This window comes from Lissotriton vulgaris, chromosome 2_1 (assembly GCF_964263255.1).
Source record: "Lissotriton vulgaris chromosome 2_1, aLisVul1.2, whole genome shotgun sequence".
Lineage (NCBI taxonomy): Eukaryota > Metazoa > Chordata > Amphibia > Caudata > Salamandridae > Lissotriton > Lissotriton vulgaris.
In genome coordinates, this window is record NC_141687.1 from 1189094887 (window position 1) to 1189118498 (window position 23612).

Genomic DNA, 23612 nt, shown 5'->3' on the forward strand with positions numbered 1-23612 from the left:
AGGGAGAGCTGCCCAGGTGACTCGGGCAGGTCAGCAACAGCAGGGGCTCCTGGGAACCGGAGTCCAATTGCCAACACGCTCGCAGCCTTGCTAAAAACGTACGCCCTCAGCAGTGGTTTGTGCCTCCTACTCCCCAGCACTCACTGAAGTCTGGCGCCTCGAAGCGGGACCCGCGAAGCGGGTCCGGCAAGAAGTTGCGCTTTATTGAGAATTGGCACTCAGGGTTACACAGCGCCTGTGCGCTATATCAGCAACAGGGGTCCAGTCCCGGCAGGCAGAAACAAAAGAAAGACAAATCCAATGATGAATGCAGGTCCGATGGTTTTAGCCGAGGTGAAGGGGGCGTGTCCGAACAGGGAGAGCTGCCCAGGTGACTCGAGCAGGTCAGCAACAGCAGGGGCTCCTGGGAACCGGAGTCCAATTGCCAACACGTTCGCAGCCCTGCTAAAAACGTACGCCCTCAGCAGTGGTTTGTGCCTCCTACTTCCCAGCGCTCACTGAAGTCTGGCGCCTCGAAGCGGGACCCGCGTAGCGGGTCCGGCAAGAAGTTGCGCTTTATGGAGAATTGGCACTCAGGGTTACACAGCACCTGTGCGCTATATCAGCAACAGGGGTCCAGTCCCGGCAGGCAGAAACAAAAGAAAGACAAATCCAATGATGAATGCAGGTCTGATGGTTTTAGCCGAGGTGAAGGGGGCGTGTCCGAACAGGGAGAGCTGCCCAGGTGACTCGGGCAGGTCAGCAACAGTAGGGGCTCCTGGGAACCGGAGTCCAATTGCCAATACGCTCGCAGCCCTGCTAAAAACGTACGCCCTCAGCAGTGGTTTGTGCCTCCTACTCCCCAGCGCTCACTGAAGTCTGGCGCCGCGAAGCGGGTCCGGCGAGAAGTTGCGCTTTATGGAGAATTGGCACGCAGGGTTACACAGCGCCTGTGCGCTTTATCAGCAAAAGGGGTCCAGTCCCGGCAGGCAGAAACAAAAGAAAGACAATTCCTACTTCTGATACCAGACCCTTCTCAATGACCGCTTCAGACAAAAGGGCCTGCACTTCCTGCTTCAAGAAGGGCAGCTAGTTTTCCGTCAGACACCGTGATAATGGTGGAAGGTGAGGTGGGATGGAATACAATGGAAGGGCGTCGCCCCGATGCACAATTTAGAAGGCCCGCTTGTGTGAGGTGATGGCTTACCACACCGATCCCCAGAAGAATTGTCAGATCTTGCCTCAGACAAGGTGACTGTGTGCCAGAAAAGGCACACTAAAGTGGATTTGCGTCTGCAGTTGCTGGGATGAGGGGAACTGAGAAGGTTGGGATGACTTTGGCTCAATCAGAGTGAAGGATGGGTTGAGGCTCCTCTTCTGTTGCTGGCAGCACCGCCATCAATGCGAAGGGAACCAGCCAGGAGGATGAAGACATGACTGCAGAGGGTGAGCTTGTGAGCAAAAGTCTGACTGAAGACCCCTGAGAATTCTTGGGCCCCCATAGGTGCGCCATAGGGAACTGGTAAAGTCCAGAAGATCCACAACATGATCTCACACAAGGCCTCAACCTTCTGTAACGTCGGGATCAAGTTTGAAATTGGGCCCAAGAGGTTTTAGGAGCGAAACTGGTAGGCATGTTCATGCCCTCTCACCTTCCTTGGAGTTCAAAAGTGTCTGGAAGGGACTAGGTCCTGTTTGAAATTATTATCTTTCTTCTTAGACTTACCCGAAGACTTCGGCTGCCATGAAGTTCTGTCATAGGAATGACTTCAGAAGCAGGTACAAGACCTTTGTTTCAATTTTGACCAGTCATCACATGGAGTCTTTTGGTGTTTGGAAATCGGAAGTTTCACCTAGCAGTCCCGTGTGGCCTTCAGATTCATCTAGGCACAGTCATGGCAGGTTCTGAAGTCCTGTTACGATCCAAGGCACCACAGGCATACCTTGTGCGGATCTGTTACAGACCTCTGCTTATGACAGTCCCTATAACACATAAACCCTGTTGCTTTGGGAGGTGACATCCCTAGCACATTGTGGACAGTTGGAGAAAAAAATTGTGAAAAAACGAAGTAGTAGCTCCAGATGAGAATCCGAAGACGCAGAAAACAAGCATTTTCAATGCAATATGTCTCGCATTTGTTAAAGTTAGAGCTGTTGGCGTTGAATAAGACAATGTTTTTTACTTTTACTTTTTTATACCAACAGCAATAGCACTTTGCAAATATAACTAATCGACGGCTAATAGAAACACGCAAGTAAAAAACATTGTCATTTTCAACGCCAACAGCTCTAAGTTTAACAAATGTGAGACCTATTGCACTGCAAATGCTTGATTCTAACGGGTGTTTCTTCAGTTTCTAGAGTTCAGAGTTTGGGCAGGATTGCTATTTCTTTATTTTGCACTCAGTGGTGCACCTTCCTTGTTAGTACAATGAGTAACGTGTCCGGCAGCTCAAGTGTTAGGGAAAATGTTCCAGTAGGTGGCTCCACTTATAGGACAGTGGTTACCTTAAGTAAAAGACAGTCTAATAAACAAAAGCGTGCCTTTCATTGCTATCCATGCAGTCTCTAAAAAGTCGGTCATTAAAAAACGCATTGGGTGAAAATGTGAACAATGTTTTAAAGTACAGATGCTTAGTACTGCCAGGGTGAAACCCAGATTCAGAAGAGAAAAGTTAAAAACCAAAGCCAGTCACCACCAAAAAGCACCAGGCAAGTGTCTTTCAGATGCAAATTTGTCACCCTGAGAATTCCTCTAAACATTCCGCATCTGCAACCGATTTTAGACACGAAGGTGCCTGGTGCTGCTGCTGCGAGGTGCAGCTGGTGTAAGCAATGCCTTGCTCCCAACACCATCTCCAAACACACGCGGGCCCCTATTAGAACCCAAGAAGCGGGCAAAACCCTGGAAGGGATGCGCATGGGAGTCCATTTAAATCAGGTTCCAGCTGCACAGGATAAAAGCTACTATCGGGGGGCAGTAGGGTGTCTCTGCGGGATCCAGCGCCGAGCTCTCCTGCGCCTACATTAATCACTGGCACGTCCTGATAAGCCTTATGTCTACTACAAACTTCTGAGGCAGCATCAACTCTTGCATACAAGTATTTTGGCGTATGCACTCAAGAATGCTTCTCTGACAGGGTATTTGTAAATTGCATACAGCACAATGATCTCATAGCGCACTTCTTGAGTAAAAGTCCCCCTCCCTGTCTCCGGCTAAGAGACGCGGTGGCACAAACCAGCTTCGTGAGGGGTCAGAGCATACATCAAACACAGACCAGTTGCCTGCTGGGCATTCCCTACTACAAGGATTCAGCAAATACAAGAATGCTATCGAACCCATTTTTTAAAAGTGCGCTGAGGCCAAAGACGACCAATGCTTGTGGAAACAGGAGGAAGGCCTTCTCAGTTTATGGCTCTATCTTTATTGTGAGAATAATAAAAAGCAACTACAGCAAATCAAGGTCCAATGCAAAGAAAATACACGCACAGCGATTATATATGCCCCCCGGTTATCCTATCTCTACAGTTAATACAGCCCCTTATTAAAAAAATGCTTGTTACACATGATGCGGCCTTGGTATATCAAGCAATTCCTGTTTTGATCTTTGTTAATGGGAGTGATGAGTACTTTTTAGTATGACTGCCTCTACTTTCTAATACTGATCACTATATTTGAAGGGTATCCCTGGCATAATTTATTAGCGCACCTTCCTGCACCAATGAAGTGTCCGATGATGCATAGTTGTTGGCCAACTAGAATAAACCACAGTAGGTCTATTACATGGAATAGAGTAACCTGAAAAGGGGTGCCCTTAGCTGTACCACTGTTGCAGTAGCTTGCTGCATCATTCCTGTTTTAGCTATCTACAAAGGTACTGTCTAGTGGTGTCATAGCTGCACAATGTTTCTGTAATCCAGTCTCATTCCATTCCCACACATCTTCCAAGTCTGTGTACAGCAATCTACGATCATAATGCTGCTGTTACAATTAATAATGTCCCCAAAATATACACATCTGCTTCCTAGCAGCCTCTGTGAGGCGACTTACACCTGAAATAAAATCAATTTCAAATGATAAATTACGCGGATGTTGGTGTGCCTTCTGAATTCAGCAGTTAACCAACAGGAAGTGGCTGTGCTCTGCTGCTTCTTTATAGGAATGGTATAACCAGGAAGGAGCTGGAGGCTTCAGGTTGCAGCATGCTGTCTACTGGCATGGATGGTGCTAACCCTGGTGTCCGCCAGGCATCCCCAGGTTCAATTGTATCTGAGACGATGTGCAACTCAGGACAGGAGGGCAGGTGTGTGTGTGGGGGAGGGGGGCACATTCTATACCAGCCATACAATCTAAGACATGGATGGTAGAGGTGAGAAGTTTCACATTAGCGGAGAGAACCCATATCCCGTCTCAAAGAATTAGGCCGCATCCTGGCCATGGAAAGAGTAATAGGCTGAACACCGTAACAGACAGAGGGAACCACCGTGGGCGCGTCTACCTTGGTGAAGAGAAGCCCGGGAGATCGTGCAGGGGAAGAGATGGGTTGGGATAGTGGAGATTCACCTCGTTCGATTTCTGGAAATGTATGAGAAAATACGATATTTCATATGAAATATTGTTGGCCTTTTTCAGCTTCTACAGAAAATTGTATTTCTTTTTATATTTAATTGCATTTTTTAAATAGACCGTTACTCTAACATTGAGTAAAGTGGTGTACGCCTGCCTGCTGTAAACATGTAATGTACTCATACAAAACCTAAATGACTCAGTTAAAAAAATAATATTTATTCGGTAGTCTCCAAATCACTGCTCACATTAGATCTAACCTACACGCTTCACATAGACTATCACAGGCCTTCTTTGTGTTCCCAACACAGCACTCTTGGAAGCTGCAGAGTTTGAAACGCTGCCAGATGTTCTTTATCTTTGTTGTGTAGTCAAGCCCTGAACTCTGACTGTTGATACAAGATATGAATGAGGCAGAGAAGCGAGTGAGCAAAGGGGCGAGTAAAACAAGGAAGAGAAGAATGTGAGAGGTGGGGGACAAAGGGACAGCAGGAAAAAAGGCAGAGGGAACAGGAAAACCAGAAAGCAAGGCTGGATATTTAAGGAAGACAGAAGCAGAGTAATTGGAGGGACAGTAGCCTCAGAGGGCAGATCGTTATAAGTACGATCTGCGCAAGATTACAGGTGCGTAGTATAAAGCACTGTACAGCCTCTTTCATTCCCCATAGGATAGCCCAAAATGCATGCAAGTCGCTTTTGGAACTCTTAGAAGTTCCCTAATTGCTAATACTTCCGCGTAAACATACTAAATACACACTGGAGGTTAGTGTAGATCGGAAACTTCACTTCCGCATAGTTGCTTCCGAGGGAAATGGATCCAAAAAAGAAGAAGCCTGCGAGTGGTGCGCGCCACAGCGAGCCATGTGGTTTCAATTATTGCGCCCGTGTCTAGGTACGATAATTTAAACCACATGACGGCCGGTGCGCGTAATAGACACCAATAGGCCATGGGCGGAGCTATAAGCCCGCCTTTGGCCTATTGCGTGCTCTCTTTGTAAACAAGATGCACACAAAGTCCAGGCGTGTGGCACAAAAAGAAAAGCACATGCACAAGCGTGTGCGATTCCTATGTCGATTTTCAAACCCCCTTCAAAAGGACTCTCGCTGCGCACTGCAGCGCTAAGCGCAAGACCTAAAAAGGAACAATGTCAGTATGCATGGGTGGCTGCACAACGCCACCTACCAGCAAGCAGGAGTACTCATTTTAGGTTTCCAGTTCCAGTCTGATCCCTGGGGAATATGTACAGGGAGAGGAATGTGTGGTTGTAAATTTACATCAGAAAGGGAAATATTAAGGGCTCTATGGAAAAGTCCATATTTTGTTATGGGGATACAATGAATCGCTGGTGGGGAAAAGCCACTCAGCAACAGATCAGAAACTGTAGATGATTTCTCCAATTATTATATGACAAATTAATGTGGCTATAGGAAGTTTTCCGGCACCTTCTGGTAAAAGGTAAGGTTTGATAAACTGCTGGCATGCTGTTGTAGAGATATATTTAGTCCTGTACAATATAGAGGAGATTATCAACAAATCTCTGCCAATCAAAGCTTGAGCATTCAATAGAATCCTTAGATTATGCTGTTTGGTATTGTCAAAGAACAGAAAATATCACATGTGCACTGGTGATCAAACTACTGCCCCTCTGACATATGATCTCTAACTATAAACTGCTCCAATGCCACCCCAGCAGTAACAAATAAACATGCACTTTTCAAGTAATGGTTTCTCACCTGGGGTAACACCTTGGTTGGTATGGCAGTGGTAGGGATACGAAGCTGTGCAGCGGCAGTGAGTTGCTGCAATGTTGAGGTAACCAGCGAGGTCTGCTGAGAAACGGTGGGAAGACTAGAGGCTGTTGTAACAACACGCACCTGCGGCAGCCCCGAAGCAACAGAGTGGCTGACCACCCGAGTTGCAGTCTGTGTCACTGTGAGGGTCTGTGGTGTAGGAGTTGGCGAGAGCAATGTCCCCAATGATGGTGATGGCATCAGCAGAACACTGTAAAAGAGAAACGGGCTATCACTCACATCAGATAAAGGAACGTAAGCGTACAAACAATCTTTCTGCCAAGGAGCAGCTTATCCAATGTATAAGCTAGAAAGGGCGTTACATGGATAACATAAACAACTATTTATAGTGCTTTTCCTACATTGCTTGAATACTGGAAGAGCACTAAAAATCGAGTATCAACGGCAAGTAGGGCACAAGACAAAGTTGACATCTTTACTCTGTGTGGCAAAGTGGCAGGAATTAGGCTGAGCAAATATTTCTAAGCTGAAGAGACTCTTACCTTTGGCTAGGTTTGGAAGGTTCGATGGAGACACTAGGCAAAGGTTTTGTCACTGTTGAAACAGGCAATGGAGATAACGGAGTACAAGGTAGCACTGGGGTGGTTGGAGTCCCAGGAGTGCCAGGGGTTGTCGGGATGCTGGTGTCAGCCAAACATGACTGACCTGGCTCAGATGGACCAGTTCCCATTACTTTCAGAGAACCTTCCTTGCTGTTAGTCTTCTGGAAAGAAAATGCAGAATGTCAGAAATGCCTGTGGCTGCTAAAAAGAACCCCCATAGGGGAACAAAAGAAGACTACAGTAAAAATGTGCATTACATATTATCACAGTATTGAGGGACTGTGCACCCCTATATGGGCACTTGTGGGCTTATGTCTGCCATGTTCTTATTCCTGTTGTTATCAACATCATAAAACATCACACTGTGCACATGCATGCAGGCTCACAAGCAGATGCCTACATTCTTAAAGTTGGTAGAAGTTACTTAATATATTGACTTTGTCTCCACTATAGTATTGGTAAAACATCTGAACTGCATTCATACATAAAAACTCAGAATATTGGTTTCTTTACACGAGGCCAAGATGTTAACAGAAATAGTGTACATAAGAAAGCTCTTGTACACAGCTTGATGGGCAAATGTATGGATAACATTAACCAACAAGGATGACCGAAGCACTGTAAAATGATGCGGTTTGTGTTGGGAAGACAGCAAAGAAGAAAACCTTTAATCAGGTATGTTGTAGATTTCACAAGACACTGATTTTGAAACTTTATGAAGTAATCTTTAAATTGAATTAGATATCATTTTATTGTAGTTTTGAACTCACTGAGTGAGGTACAGGCTCAGATCTAAGAAGGCAGTGAGTTCCAATAACAGGGACCTTGAAAGTAAAGATACTATAATTTGGAGTTTGTGAATGGTGATTAGGGAGTTACCAGGAAGATCTGGTTGATGATTCGTAAATAACTGGTGAGTGTGTAGCCCATATTTTGTCAAAACGTTCCTAGGATATGCTTGGGATGACTTTGAATACACTTATCAGCAACAAGTAGATGGCCCTCTTTTGAGCTGAGAACCATCAGGCTTCTCAAAACTCACTGGTGGGTGTATGCCGGGGCACAATGAAAAGGGTTCTGTTCACACAGTTGAGAACCTTGTCCAGCAAGGAAATGGACCTTTGCGTGGGTCATACAAGTAGCAGTTGTAATGACCAACTGACTAAGTACTAGGGAACTGATTCAAGACTTTGGAAGGCGGTAAAGGGGACATGTACACATTTTTCTTATGCTGAGTCATTGGTATAATAGTGCAGTGGCAGTGATAAATATTTACATGAGAATCGAAAAGCCAAAAATAACACCAAGGTTTTAAGCTGAGGGCTATAAAGACAAAATATATGGGGATGTGGACAAAACTATGTGGAGGGGAATATGTGGTATCTTGCCTTCCTTCAGTGTATGAAATCTCACAGACCCTGGTGTTCTATGACTTGTGGAACATTGTGAGAGTTTACCTTTTTTTACATGTTTATCGCCCCAACCTTTGGCCTGGAACATGATGTGATTTTGAATGAAAGTGCACAGGGTCCCTGCCAACCAGGTCTCCTGTGCCAGAGCTACTCCCCTAACAATTGGCACAACTTCAGACCCTCCCCCTATAAGTCACTAGTAAATGGTACCCATGGTATCTAAGGCATGGGAACTTAAACAGGTCCGCTAGGGATCACCACTGCAGCCTGCACACCGTGGTGCAGGGAAAAACTACAAAGTCTACATGGCACACTGCCTGTGTGCCATGTCAAAGCAGCACTACCTCAGGTACGGGTAATTCACCCCTCTAGCAGGCCGTACAAGCACTAAGACAGGGTGCACTATATCTCAGGTGAGGGCATATCTGCTTAAGCAGATATGCCCCTGGAATATTTAAGTCTATTCTTAATATTCTAAGTGCCAGGGATGCCATTGAGAGTACATGGGCTAAAAACTTGACAACTCAAGCTCCCCAGCACCATGATGGCTTCACTGAACCCACGAGTGTTTGGTCCCACAACAACTTCTCATAATAAACCCACACTGATGCCAGTGTTGGATTTATTAAAACATATACTCAGAGAGCACCTCAGAGGTGCCCCCTGAAAACCTACCCATCGTGGCATGGTCTCTGAATGGCTTTAAACAGCCTGCTATCACCAGACATGTTTCTGTAGCCCTGGGTCGAGAGCCCCTGCTGTCGGAGGCCTGAAACAAAGCCCATCCTTGAAGAAGGTGTGACACCATCTTCCCAGGATGAGCACAAAGTTCGAGAGAGAGGCTTCAAAGGCCTTGCCGCCTTTGTAATGTGGCCCCAGCTTCCGCTGCTAGCAGCAGATGGAAGCCCCCAATTCAATCCTCCCCTTTTGGCGGGAGAACCAGTGTGAAAACTAAGTGAAAAGAATAGGTGTGTCCCCCTTCCTTCACCAGCTCCACCCCTTCGGTGCTGGAGGCGAAGTGAAGCTCATTTTTCAGTGCCCACCATCTTGAAGATGGTGGGACTATTTAAACAGGGCTAGGTCTATGCCCCCCTCCCACAGGAGGGTGGCATAATAGAGGGTGTAGACACCTCATGTAAGGAACCCATTGGTCCCTACTAGTCACTCTCCTGTAACGCCCCAAAATCTAGTATATTAGGTGGAGACCCTGAAATCAGATTCCCAGATTCCTACGAAGGCCGGATCCTGAAGAGCCACAACAGCAAAAAGGAAGCAGAACCAGTAACTGACTTGGCACCAGCCCTGCCGACCTGTCTGCTGCCTTTTGCCCTTGCTACAAAAGTCAACTCGTCCTTCAGGCCCAGCGACCTCAACCCCAGGAGGACTGCCTTCTTTCAATAAAAATCACATTCTCTTGTGGACAGCGGACTACCTATCCAGGAAAAACAACTTTAAAACTGAACAGCTCTGCCCTGAGGAACTGTGAAACCTCCTCTGGACCCACCTCTGCCCCCAGCACCCATGGCCCTAGTTAAAGAACCCCACCGGTCTTGTGAAGGTTCCCCAGAGTTTTGAGTCAGAGTTCACTGTGGGCTGACCCCTGTAGGACTCTACATCGACACCTTCCGCCTCAGTCCGAAGACTTCCCCTGCCTACGACCTGCTCCATTAAGTCTTTCCCGACGCCAAAGGACAACCCTGCACTTGAAGGCCATGGGTCTTGGGGAGCTTGACCAACAGTGTCCCTACATCCTCTAGCATCAGATCTTACCTGAGGGGATGTGGGTTTTCTTCGTTCAGCCTCCTGGGCTGAGCCTGCAGCCATTCTCCAAAACCGATCTCCCCTATTGATTTGCATTGGGCGTCCAATGCTGCGCTGGCACTCTGCACCCAGCTGCATCGTGCCCCCCCCTGTGCTTACTTAACCTCAAGGAGTTCCACCCCTGACATTCATTTACTTACCTTTGAGCAACACAACTTCAATCACCATTAGTCTCCATTGACTAACACTGGGCTCCCGACACTAAATTTGACCTCTCCATCTGGCCGAAACTGTGCCGCTGGTGGTGCACTTTTAGTTCTAATTTGTACCTTGCCTGGTGTTGAGTGTGACATTTCTTTACTGTTTGATTATTTAAAATCATGACAATTAAAAAACAGTACTTCTTGTATACAAAAAAGTTAAAAAGGCAAATCGTTAATACAAAAAAGAAGTGGTTTTCTTGCCAAAAGTTTGTTGGGGATGTCCCTGGTGATTAAATAATCGTGATTGTCTGGGTTTTTGGTATGTCTGATGTGAAGCGTAAGCTGGCTGGAGCAGTGACATCATTGTTGAGGGCGGACAAAAAACAGCAAGATGTTAACATTCTAAAAGGTGCAGTGAAGGTGGATAAAACAGTAGAGACTGGGCAGTGTTTTAGGAATCTGTTCAGAATGTTCAAGTGTTCATTGGCGGCACAGGTGACATCACAGATGTACAGGTTGTATCGGGGGTGCTCGCTAACCTGACATTCCAAGGTTTTTGGCCGTTCTTCTGACAAATTTGGTAAACCGGATGTTGAGCATTGTGTTTTCTGGGTTCATGGCAGCTATAACACGATTGAACGCCGAGTTTGTTCCATTCGCCCCGCAACAGGGACCTTCTGTGGGTAAACAGTGCTGGACAGGCGCAAACCACGTGCTCAATTGATTCAGAGTGGTAGCCGCACCCCCTGCACTCGGTGTTATCACCTGAATGATGTCATTCTGGTAAGTGTTTTTAAAAAGGGCAGTTCGCACATTCTCAGTACTGTGAACCTTTTCTTCCATGAAAGTGCATAGGTGCTTGATAGGTAAGGTGCTGCAGCTCTTGGCTTAAATACGGAGATAACTGTCTAGGCGTGGTTTCTTTTGGCCAATTTTGCCCTGTCTGAGTAAAAAGGACCAAAGGCAGACACTTCTCTCGATGGAAAGTTTTAGGGCCTGCTGGCATGGGTTTGTTCCCCAGTATTCTTCTTTGTCAAGTAAGTGCAGGGAGCGTTCCAGGTGGCGTCGGTGTTTTTGGCCAATTTGGCCAGTCAACATTTCTTGCCAGAACTTGGCCTCCAGGCTGCCTACCCAGGAGTTGCGCAGTCTGTTGCACAGCTTGATAAACGTGCCAGCCTCAATGCCTCGATGATCTAGTAGGCCAAATTCAAGCCTAACCTGGGCTGGTGAAGATGATCTCGGGAGGTACCATAATCGCTTGAAGATTCTGGTAGTTATTTTATTCAGTATGTTAGTGTTGGTCCGCAGCATGATCTCATGGCCATATGATAGATAGTTTATAATCTTCGCTTTCATTACTGTTGACGGCGGGGATAGACTCAGACCGAGTAGCTGTCTCACAAGCTTCATTAATGCAGTCTCAAGTGACAGGGCTTTTGCCCTGAGCACTTCTTTATGTTTTCGGAAAGTTCCTTTCGAATCCAGAAAAATCCCCAGGTATTTGTAGGATGACACTGCTTTGATGTTTTTACTGTTGAAGAACCACCTGCCACTCGGCTGCTTCCACTTCCTGAAGGTTATGGACTTTGTTTTTGATAGATTAAATCCAAAGCATTACTTATTGTGTAGGGGAGCAGCAGCTGATCAAGTAGCCTTTGTAGTCCAAACCCTGTGTGGCTGAGTAAAACCAAATCGTCAGCATTTAGCAAGTCCACCCAGTTCAGGGGGTTGGGAATTTACGCTGTCCATAGATTGAGATAAAATATTAAAAAAGAGTGGGGCCAACACACACCATTGTTTCACACAGGAAGTCTGTATTTTTCTTGACACATGGGATCTCTCTCCCAGCTTTATGCAGATCCATGTGTTTAAGTGGAGTTGCATTATGGCCTTTAAAATGGTGGGGGGTATTCCCCATTTCTGCAGTTTTTGCCACATCTGGCCCTGCTGCACCTGATCAAAGGCCGCTTGAAGTCAACGAAGCAGCAGTGTAATGGCATTCTTTGGGCTGCTGCTTTTTCCATCAGTACGGATAGTGCGAGAAAGTTACTTGTGGTTCCTGATTTTGCCACAAAGCCAGTCTGTTTAAAATGTAGACACTGGGTTTCATGTGCCCAGGACGATAGTTCTTAGAGCAACAGACTGGCATAGTGTTTGGATTCAACGCCTAGAAGAGCTACCATCCTGTACTTTTTGGGGTCATTTTGCCTGCCTCCTTTATAGATGGGATGCATTATGGCTCCTTTCCACAACTTTGGTACGTTTTGATTGAGCCAACAGTGTGAGAACAGGAGGGCCAAGTGTTCAGACCACAATTTGAAGTCTGCTTTGAACAGGGCCTGGGAAAGGCCATTAGGGTCCGGTGCTCCGTCTGACATCGCTTTACTAATGAAGCATTCGTTTTTTTTTCTAAGTGGTTCTGGATCTTCCATAATCTTTGTCAGGAAGTAGTCTGGCTGGTTCACTGTGTCGATGGTTGTGGCGGCCTGGTCAGGGACAACTGGTCTGTTTTGCACTGCTGGCTTGCCATTACTTGTGGGTGCTAATAGTGGCTGCACTGGTTTGGATGACAAATGACTGGAGGATTAGTCGTCTCTGATTGTGTGTTCTTTGAAGTGGTTTGTTAAATGAGGGCCCATTCTTCTTCGCTTATATTTGCGCCGCCCTATCAGCTTGCACCCAGAGACGACCTGTTCACAAGAAACCAAAATAGCTCTGAATTAGAGTTTTTACTTGAGTGTGCTACTATCAGCCAAACTGGTCAGCCACTTTTTTCTTGGCTCTGTGAATAGATAATCGGAATGCTTTTTGAGCTTGATTTTAGTTTTTTGGTCTCTGTTGAGATGCGCAATTGATTGGAGTGTAATGAATTTTGTGAGGAAGACAGGAATTCACTCAGTAGTCGGTTTGCTAGAGCATCCCATGCGTCTGTTGGTGCGACGACCTCTTCACGTCAGACACGTAACAGAGATCTTCATTTTTCCATTGTTTTGGGTTTCTGTCCATTTCAATCTTCTTAGGTTCTCTGTGTAAGTGGCAATTAGCGTGTGGCCGATGACCAGGTGGTGGCCGACATTGAAGGATAGACTTATTAGCCGGGGACGATGATCGCTCTCACCCGATGTTGCGATGCAGTAGTTCTCTATCAAGGGGAGAATTTCGTTGTCGCCTAAAGTAAAATACAGAAATGGGTGGGTGTAGCCATTTGGTTTTTTTTTCCACGCTTGTGGAGTGTCCGTAGGGAAGTGGCCATTCAGTAGGGTGAAACCCATACTGCTGACTTGAAGAACAGTAGATTGTCCCAGTTGGGTTAGTCTGTTACTGCGGGTATCGATTGCACCGCGAGGTGTGATTGAACTGCTAGGGATGTGTCAAGGAAGTCCTCAGTTGTATTTTGGAAAAGGTTTATGTTGAAGTCGCCGGAGATTAAACAGGTATGTTTGTTTAGTAGGTTGCATGTAATATCAATCAGATGGTCCAATCTGGGCTTTTTCTTGCTGGTGTTGTGAAAAATGTGAACGTTGAGCAAAAGCATCTGTCTGCCCGAGTTGGGGCTTCCCACTCCAATGCAGGCGATCCAATCCTTGTTAAATTCTAACTAGTTAATGTGTAAAGATAGTTTGCAGGCAGCATAGATCGAAAGTCCACCTCGCAGTCTGCCATGCTTGTACTGCCTTGAGTTACAGCAAACAAATAATGTACAGAATGCTGACAATGCAAACATTCTCCCCCAGTCAAAAGATCTGGGTTAAATCCATTATTCTTTTGCCCACTATACCACCCCAGTTTGGACCCAGCCATATGCAAATCAGTCTTGACCCTGTGCCCCATGGGAACAGTCCAGACCGAACTGCCAGGCCAGGTCCTCCATGGACCGGAAACAAGCATCCTGGGACCGGTTTCAGGGTATGTCACCCTTCTTCAGCCAGGCTAGCTTGAATCCAGAAGCACAGTGAGCAAGGGACCCACGTCTGGGCATACCCATGTAACATAGGGCAAAAAGTGTTACAGCAAACAAATGATGGACGGAATGATAACAATGCAAACATTCTCCCCCAGTCAAAAGATCTGGGTTAAATCCATCGTACTTTTGCCCACTACACCACCCGAGTTTGGACCCTGCAGTGGCCAAGGCCCTCCTTGGCATCTTTGCCAGGGTTAGTTTCTTGCCGGAGGTAGTATCAGACAGAGATACAAATGTCATGCCTGAATAATTGAAAGGCATGTGGCGGAGTAACTTACAAGTTCACTACCCTATAACACCCACAAACCAATGGTCTGGTAAAAAGATTTGGCCGCACAATGAAGGGCATGATTGGTGGACTCCCTGAAAAACTCAGAGGAGATAGGATGTCTTAGTTCCAGGTCTGCTTTTTACCTAAAGGGAAATGCAACAGAAGGGAGTGGGGTTCTCCCCCTTTGAACTTGTGTTTGGGTATCCTGTTAGGTGTCCACTGAGTCTTGCGAAGGAAGGATGGGAAAAATCATTTTAGAGAACCAAAACAAGACATAGTGGATTATGTGCTTGGCCTTCGCTCCAGTACACGGAAAAAGCAAGCCAAAATCTTCAAGCCAGCCAGGAACTCCAAAAGGCTGTCATAGTAGAGTTCCAACCCCGGCCAAGGGAATGATTATTGAAACCTATGGCACCTAGGGCCTTCCAGGACAAGCGGAGTGGACCCTATCCTGTCCTGGAAAGAAAAGGGGAGCTTACTTATTTTGTGGACCTAGGTAAATCTCCTAAAACAGTTATACTAGTCAACCCCCTGAAGGCCTACTATGAGCGCTCTGATACCTCCGGGTCTAGCCAGCGCTATATAAAACTCTTCAAATAAATAAATAAAATGATAGAGCTGATGTGACCATGCTCATGGTTACAGATGAGGGACAGGAAGCTGAGAGTGAACCTCTCCCTGAGCTCCTCTCCAGCAATCCAAAAGATGGGTCTGTTGATGGGGTGGTCTTGTCAGCAGGCTACCTGCAGACAAGACCGTAGTCAGAATGCTGAGCTCTTTTCTGTGGTCATTGGTTAGACTAGCTGGTGTATCCATGATGAGAACACTGGTGACAGCCTACTTGTCAAAAACAAAATTTACAGGCAGTCTTATGTCAGAGAAAGCATCCAAGCTGCGGTACGCAAGATGCTGGAATGGAGTGTCATTAAACCCTCAGAGAACCCTTGGACCAGCCCAGTAGCATTAGTCTTCAAACCTCACACCAAGGGTGAAATGAAAGAAATTAGGTTTTGTGTGGACTTCAGAGAGCTCAATGCTGTGACAAAACATGATGCACATCTAATTCCTAGAGCAGATGAATTGATTGGCAGATTGGGGGCAGTCAGGTATCTGAGAAGTCAAGTCAAAATATCCTTATTCGGTTTCATGTTTGATAAAACCATAAAAGCACAATATAAAACCAAAATAAACTATGATATAGTACAATCTATACACGCACAAGGGCGAACCAGGTGTAAACAAATTGACAATTCATCTTGTATGTACATATTGCAACTGAAGTCCCGGACACCTGGAACAACATATAACATCCACTAAAAGTAATAGATTAAAACACATTATGCGGTACATTAAAACCATTAAATGAATCAGCAACTGTTGGCTGATCGAGTGCATGAAACCAGAAATGGTGATGATAAACAGGCCAGTTAATCACAACTCGCCCTAAGCCTAAAGGCAGATTAAAAAAAAATTAATACATGAAATACAATGTTACCCATCAGCATCTGAAGGAATATAAAAGCAGGCTGAACTTGTTTAAAATTGGCCTGTTTCGGGGGCGTGGTCAACAGCATGGCCTGCTAGGACGTGCTTCTCCGGAGCTCCAGGCGAGCTGTATCCGAATCCGACTTCCATTCAGCCCTACGCCACCAAAATCACGGGAGGGTCGTTACGGAGACCCCAGACTCCGTAGGGACCACTGCATCGAAGTTTACGTGACCGTATCCAGCAAAAACGCTGACCTTATAACATCGTCTCCGGGGGCCCGGCGGCAACAAGATGGCGGCCGCCATGACTGAATGGCGAATGCCACACTGAGGTCCGCCTTATAGGCCTTGCAGCTGTCTGCCGCAGTGAGGATTCGGGTCAGGAGGACTTTGTGTGGGGTCCACGGTGTTGGCGAGACCCCAATGCGGCGCCCTGACTCCCCGGCGAAACCCCTGGACTTCACCAAGATGGCGGCCGGAGCGGCGCCGTGGGGATAGAACAAGTCCGGGGACCGTCCGGCCGCTGGCCTGCCGCCTGAGAGGTGAGAGCGTGAGGGGCACTCTGAGGGGCCCGCGAATCCAGGTGGAGCCCGCGAATCCAGGTGGAGCCAGGGGACGGCCCCTGTTGAGGCGTCTGAGCTCCTGGCAGGCGGACACTTCACTAATATGGCGGCCGGAGCCGCAATGAGAAGTTCGAGTGTATTCTGAACCGGATCCTGGCCCCGCAGCTAAATCCGGCCCGCGAGTCCAGGTGGAGCCGGGGGACGGCGCCTGTTGAGGCGTTTGGGCTCCTGGCAGGCGGACACTTTGCTAATATGGCGGCCGGAGCCGCAATGTGGAGTTCGAGTGCAGTCTGGACTTGATCCTGGCCCCGTAGCTGGATACACGCTCTTTGGGCCCTAAAAGCTCCCCATATTCACCTGCCTGGCGCTGCTGTTTGAGCTTCGCCGGCCCCACAATGATCCTGCCTGAACCGGGGTCTCCTTGTGGTGTCCCCTCCACCCTGCACCCTGCTGGGTAGTCCCCTGAGAGAGACACCTGGCAATCTTGGAGGTCGGACATCCGACCCTATGAACGAGGGGGGAAGATACATTCTACTTTCACCAGTCCCTGCAATGGAGCGGCAGGAATCGGATACCTAGTGGGGCACTTGGCGCGGCCCGTGACACAAGGCTGATACAGGCATAGGAGTACTGGCCAGGACGGACACTCAGCCGACTACACGAACCAAGGCACCTGGGGGACGGACAGAGGACGCACGTGGCCCTCTGGCAACTGCTGTGCGGGGTGGCCGGACTGCCCTCCCCTGTGGCGGACCGAGGTGCTCGCTGACCCCTGATCGCGGCCAGAGCATCAGGGACGACGTGAATAGCGAGTTTCCCCACGAGAACGACGTCATTGTAATACCAGCCATGGGGAAGAAGGATACACTTCCCAAGCCCTCCAAACAGGGGCCCATGGATAACTTTGCTGCGCCCAAACAGACGGCGGATCCCCTCTCCGCTGCCTCCGGCGTGCGCTCAGATACTGACCTGCTAATGGGAGCCATTCAGGCGTCGCGGACTGACATCCAGGAGTCTCGGGCTGCCCTAGAAGTCAAAATTGGCGAGGTGGGATCCGAGGTGACACTGCTGAGTCAAGACTTCGGAAAATAACAGAAAGGGTGACTACTGCTGAGACGCGGATAGGCGAGGCGGAAGATTCGATCTCCACCCTGAGAAAAGACATGGCGGAACTGAAGGCATCCCATTGCCAATTGTTGTGGAAGGTGACGATGCCGAAAATAGGGCGAGACGCAACAACCTGCGCTTCGAGGGTTTTAGAGAGGGAATAGAAGGGACTAACATGGTAGCATTCCTCCACGCCTGGCTGACTAAAACCTTCCCTGCGGTGCCGTTCTCGCCCTGCTTTTTCATCGAAGCGCACAGGGCCCTCCTGGCAAAGCCACCAGAGGGTGCGAGACCTAGACCGGTCATTGCTCGCTTTCTCAACTTCGCGGACCGGGGCCTGATTCTGCGAGAAGCTAGAAAGTTGGGAGAGATCCGACTGGAAAACACGACCATCATGATATTCCCGGATTACAGCCAAGAGGTGCAGAAACAACGCCGCTCCTTTGACGCAGTGAAGGCGAAACTAAGAGACTTAAATATCTCCTACATGCTCCTCTTCCCGGCAAAGCTGAAGGTGATTTACAAGGAAAAGACAATTTTCTTTAACCACCCGGAAGATGCCTGGCAATGGCTGGAAGAACGCCCTATATTAAATAGCAGGGAGACCGTTGGACGCAGAATGGCAGACAGGTCGTGGATTCATGGTCCCAGTGGGAACTACCGAAGACACAGAGACTGAAGTCCCGAAGGGCAAAGAGACAAACCCCGGCGACACCTTATCAGGGGCATAGCTCAGGAAGTACACGACATGGACGTTCGACCTCGCCGAGAGGGAACACCACGACGGGATCCAGATTCAACTGTCTACGAAGACATGCCCGTTTGGAGGGAGAGGATGACGACGAGGTCGGGAGCCGTACTTCAGGGGGAGAAGAAGATGTGGGGGGTCGCGCTCCATCCACCCGTTGGCAAAGGCGATCCGAGACCTGGAGCAAGACGCAACAGAGCGGAACAGTGCCCCCCAAACAGACACTCAAGACTCACTCATGAACAATGATGGGACAGGCTACGGAGATTGCAGCTCGTCGCTGGGGGGCATGCAAGTTGACACGCCCTCTTATACTTAGACTTATTGTTCTTTACTGGTTTTTGTTGTGCTGCATGCTTTGAGAGAAGTTGGCTAGAGCAGGCTAAAGGGAGGGATGCATGGGAGGGCGACAGGCCTTCTCCTACTGACAGTTCTGCCTTGCAAGAAGATGGGACTGGAAGGGGAGGGAGGTGGGGGGAGGGGGATGGGAGTTCCACGTTAATTCAAGTTGGGGAGGGGGGGGGGTAGGAGTTGGGGTGAGGGGAAAGCAGTTGTGATAATGCAGACATGTGCCTCGGTGCTTCACACTAAGCACCCACACCAGAGACTGCCGGCACTAAGGTATCAACGTCTCGAATGGCAAGTGATGTAGTTGCGCCGCAGGTGTGCGATGGGGGGATTAGTGTCCTGTCGTGGAATGTGAACGGGCTGGGTTCGAAGGTTAAAAGAGGTCTAGTGAACTCCTACCTTAAGAGGCTAGATCCGGATATAACCCTGCTGCAGGAAACCCATCTAAAGGGAACTAACTGTGCCTTCATAGCTAGGGGCCGGCACAAAGTTCTGGCTCATGCGGGCTACCCGTCTGATTCCAGAGGGGTAGCGGTCCTCATAAAAAAGCCACACCATTCTACACCGCAGCACCTGGATAGATCCACTGGGGACCTATGCTGGGGTCCAGGGGACATGGAATAGACGTACATACACGATCATTTCAGTCTATGCGCCACCTAAATTGCAGGCAAATACGCTCAAGGCTCTCGATCACATACTCCTGGAAACAGCTGACACCATCCAAATAGTGGGGGGTGATTTTAACGACGTGATGGATAAAGGACAGGATCGGTCAGGGACAGCAGCTAGGGGAGAGAACCGGACTACCCTATCACAACAGATTGCTAATATAGGGCTCACAGATGTCTGGAGATGGCTGCATCCTACTCAGATGGCTTACTCATACTACTCAGGGGCGCATAAGGTATTCTCGAGATTAGACTATGTCTTTATGTCTAGACAGTACTTGACAGTGGACGACACTGCTGACTATAAAGCTAGGGGCATCTCTGATCATTCCCCATTGTTAGTAAGGGTAGGACGTACCCGGGGTACTGTGAGGACCACTTGGCGCCTCGCAGCCTGGGACCTTCAGAATGCATCTATCCTGAGAGGTGTGAGAGCGGACATTAAGGTCTATATCGCTGACAATGAGGGAACAGTGGAGTCGGAGGTCACCTTGTGGGAAGCTCTGAAACCGGTAATGCGAGATAGAATACAAAGTAAACTGGGGGAGGAAAGAAGAAAACTTCAATCTGAAGTCACTACACTGGAACAGACTATCCTGGGCTTAGAGAGGGAGTACCAGAGTTTGAAAAAAGCGGAGACTCTTAGAAGACTGATAGATGCCCAAAGACAATATAGAGAACTGGTCACTAATGAAGCTAAAACTCAATCCCTAGCCACCCTTCACCACCTGTACGACGTGGGGGATAAGTCAGGCAAACTACACATTATGAACTCTTATACGCAGCCAGGGATCTGGGGACGCGTGAGGAAGCATTATATTATATGGCACAGACGGACCTGCCCTTCGTGTCTCCCGAGGCCCTTCTGGTGTTGGAGGCTGACATTACAATAGACGACATATCGGAAGCTGTAGCCAAATTGCGACCGGGTAAAACACCAGGACCAAACGGTTACCCGGCAGAGTTTTAAAAACGTACGGCGGACCTCTTGGCTCGCCAATTGAAGGGTCTCTTTGCTGGGGCCTACCAGGAGGGGGGGCTCCCCACAGATCTCTCCCTGGCTACCATCGTCCCAATACATAAAGAGGGCAAACCGCGAGAGGACTGTGCGTCCTACCGCCCCATCTCCCTCCTGAACACGGAAGTGAAACTTCTTGCCACTATCTTGGCGCGCCGCCTGATATTCGTGAACCCAGACCTGGTACATTCGGACCAAACGGGCTTCCTGCTTGACAGGGCAACTAGACTGAACCTTCGACGTACCCACAACTGGCTGCAGGAGGTGCGGGGAAGAGATGAACCGCACTGGTTTCTCTCCCTCGACGCAGAGAAGGCCTTTGACGCGGTTCACTGGCCGTTCCTCTATGCTGTGTTGCAAAAATGTGGTTTCGGCCTCTTCTCCCTACACCTCTGAGGCGGAAGCCGGAGGCTAGTTGCACTCGTGTTTTAAAAATTTGTATCTTGTGTTTTACATTATTTAAAACTTACTTACTCCTCTCCTGAGGTTGACAGCACCTTTTAGCCTAATCAGGGCACCCCACGAGCAGCGGAGCTAGCGCTGCATCGCGGGATAGACAGGGAAAGGGCCGCCATCGCTGCTTCGCGAGGCCACGCCCATCTCACTGGCCACGCCCACTCCCCCGCCTATAACTAAGCGCTGAATGAAAGCGCTGGTGACTTCTCCCTACACCTCTGAGGCGGAAGCCGGAGGCTAGTTGCACTCGTGTTTTAAAAATTTGTATCTTGTGTTTTACATTATTTAAAACTTACTTACTCCTCTCCTGAGGTTGACAGCACCTTTTAGCCTAATCAGGGCACCCCACGAGCAGCGGAGCTAGCGCTGCATCGCGGGATAGACAGGGAAAGGGCCGCCATCGCTGCTTCGCGAGGCCACGCCCATCTCTCTGGCCACGCCCACTCCCCCGCCTATAACTAAGCGCTGACTGAAAGCGCTGGTGACTTCTCCCTACACCTCTGAGGCGGAAGCCGGAGGCTAGTTGCACTCGTGTTTTAAAAATTTGTATCTTGTGTTTTACATTATTTAAAACTTACTTACTCCTCTCCTGAGGTTGACAGCACCTTTTAGCCTAATCAGGGCACCCCACGAGCAGCGGAGCTAGCGCTGCATCGCGGGATAGACAGGGAAAGGGCCGCCATCGCTGCTTCGCGAGGCCACGCCCATCTCTCTGGCCACGCCCACTCCCTCCTCAAATGTGCCATCCTCGCAAGCGCAGCGGACGAGCGCAGCGGGAGCGCCGTTTGCGCGCCGAAGGCGCGCCTAAGGCAAGCCCGTCTGCGCCCGTCCGCGTCCATCCGCGGCCCAGGCCCCATCCCCCTGTCCAAACCATCTCAGACCAACAGGGGAATATAACATATACGAGGCAGGCATTACTTCAGCTGCGCAGGAGGCTGCCGCCGGAATGCTATCACAAGCTGCAGGTGGAACAATGGCCCCTGAATTGTGTGGGCTGCGGCCATACTATCCGCAGAGACCAAGCAACGAGTAATGAGGGTAAGGTACTATCGGCCGTATTACTGAACTGCCGCTCAATGAAAAAACATAGCCTGAATATCTATGACCTACTGACTGACGACAAACCCGACTTGGTCTTCTTGACCGAGACATGGCTGGATGAACAATCCATCCCTGATATAGTAGAGGCCCTTCCTCCCGGCTTCGATATTCTTCACATCAATAGAGGGGACCAAAGAGGGGGGGGATAGCTATTATTCACAAAAGCGACCTACCAGTCTCTCTTGAACCAACTCCCATAAGTAAATGTGAATCAGGACTCTTCTCCATCACGGTCAACCCCAACTGTACCATTAAGGGATACCTTATATATCGTCCCCCGGGTGTGGCAACTGCGTTCATTGAAAGCCTCCTGGTTGTTCTAACGCAATCGGCCTTACGCCATAATAAATTCATGATTGTAGGAGACCTCAACGTGCACTTAGAGGATGTCTACTGCAGAGAGGCCGTTTCCTTAATCAATGAACTCAGAGCTCTTATGTTTGATTTAGCTGACAATAGAGCCACCCATCAAGCAGGACATCTATTAGACCCTATTTTTACTAACTGGGACGATATAAGGGTCTCTGCTCCGATTAAGATCCTATGGTCAGATCATTATCTGATACCATTTCAATTCAGAAAACTGCCCAACAGGGGGCCCTTACAGAAACCTCCCGATATTAGACGCAGGGACTGGAGGAAATTCAGTCACGAGGCCTTCCGTCAAGCCCTAGAACAGGACCCCCCAAAGCATAGCAACAATTTGGTGGAGGCATACAAGATGTATGAAGAATGGGTTCATGGTGCGCTGGACAATGTAGCCCCTTGGACTCACAAACCCATGGCAAGGAGCACGAAATCCGCTCCGTGGTTCACTGCTGAGCTACGCGCCGCTAAAACCAAATGCAAAACCTTGGAGCGTAGATGGAGAGTGGATTACGTCCCCTCACTACGCGAAGCCTATAAGAGCGAACTCAGAGTCTACCACAGCCAGATCAGGAAATCTAAAAGAGAGTACTATAACAACAGGATAGGCTGTGCAGAGAATACATCGAAAGAGCTCTTTATGATCCTGAAGGAACTCTCCACTCCTCCCACGAGCTCAGGGGAAGTCCCACCCACGACCGAGTCATGCAACGAGATCGCAGACTTTTTTATAGGGAAGGTAGAAAAGATCTATGCTTCATTCCAGACTAATTCAGAGGCTACTAACTTGCCCGACCCTAACCGCGGTAATATGGTCAAAAAAGAACTCCGGAAATTTGCGGTTCCCCAAATTGAGGAGTTTATCAACATCCTATCGGACATCCACTCGGGCTCTCCCCTAGACGCGGTACCAGCGAGAATTCTCCGAAGTCATCTTCCCCAGGTGGCGAAGCATATAGGCAATATGGCCGCGCTTTCCTTCGATGAATGTCTAGTTCCGGACAGCTGGAAACTGGCCCAAGTCGTCCCAATAAAAAAGAAAGCCCACATAAGCATAGCGCAACTCGACAACCTAAGACCTATTTCCCTTCTCCCCTACTGTGCGAAGGTAGTAGAAAAACTGGCCAATCGACAGCTGGTAAGTTTTATGGAGGAAAACTTGCTCCTGCACACGTCTCAATCGGGTTTCAGAGCGAAACACTCGACTGAGACTGCCCTTCTCCTATCAACAGAATT

The 23612-nt window shown here is 48.6% G+C and overlaps 1 protein-coding gene across 4 annotated transcripts in view; it reads right to left on the reverse strand.

Moving 5' to 3' along the window:
• NFRKB (nuclear factor related to kappaB binding protein) overlaps positions 1 to 23612 on the reverse strand; it is a 988461-nt gene that overhangs the window by 470836 nt on the left and 494013 nt on the right. For 2 of the 4 annotated variants that reach the window (XM_086956902.1, XM_086956903.1), the window contains 2 exons: positions 6841 to 7058; positions 6281 to 6548 (listed from right to left, as the gene is read on the reverse strand). In XM_086956902.1, the coding sequence (XP_086813028.1) occupies positions 6281 to 6548; positions 6841 to 7058 (486 nt within the window). Of the gene's footprint in view, positions 1 to 6280; positions 6549 to 6840; positions 7062 to 23612 lie in introns of all 4 variants that reach the window. The other 2 variants (XM_086956901.1, XM_086956900.1) reach the window with 1 other exon arrangement.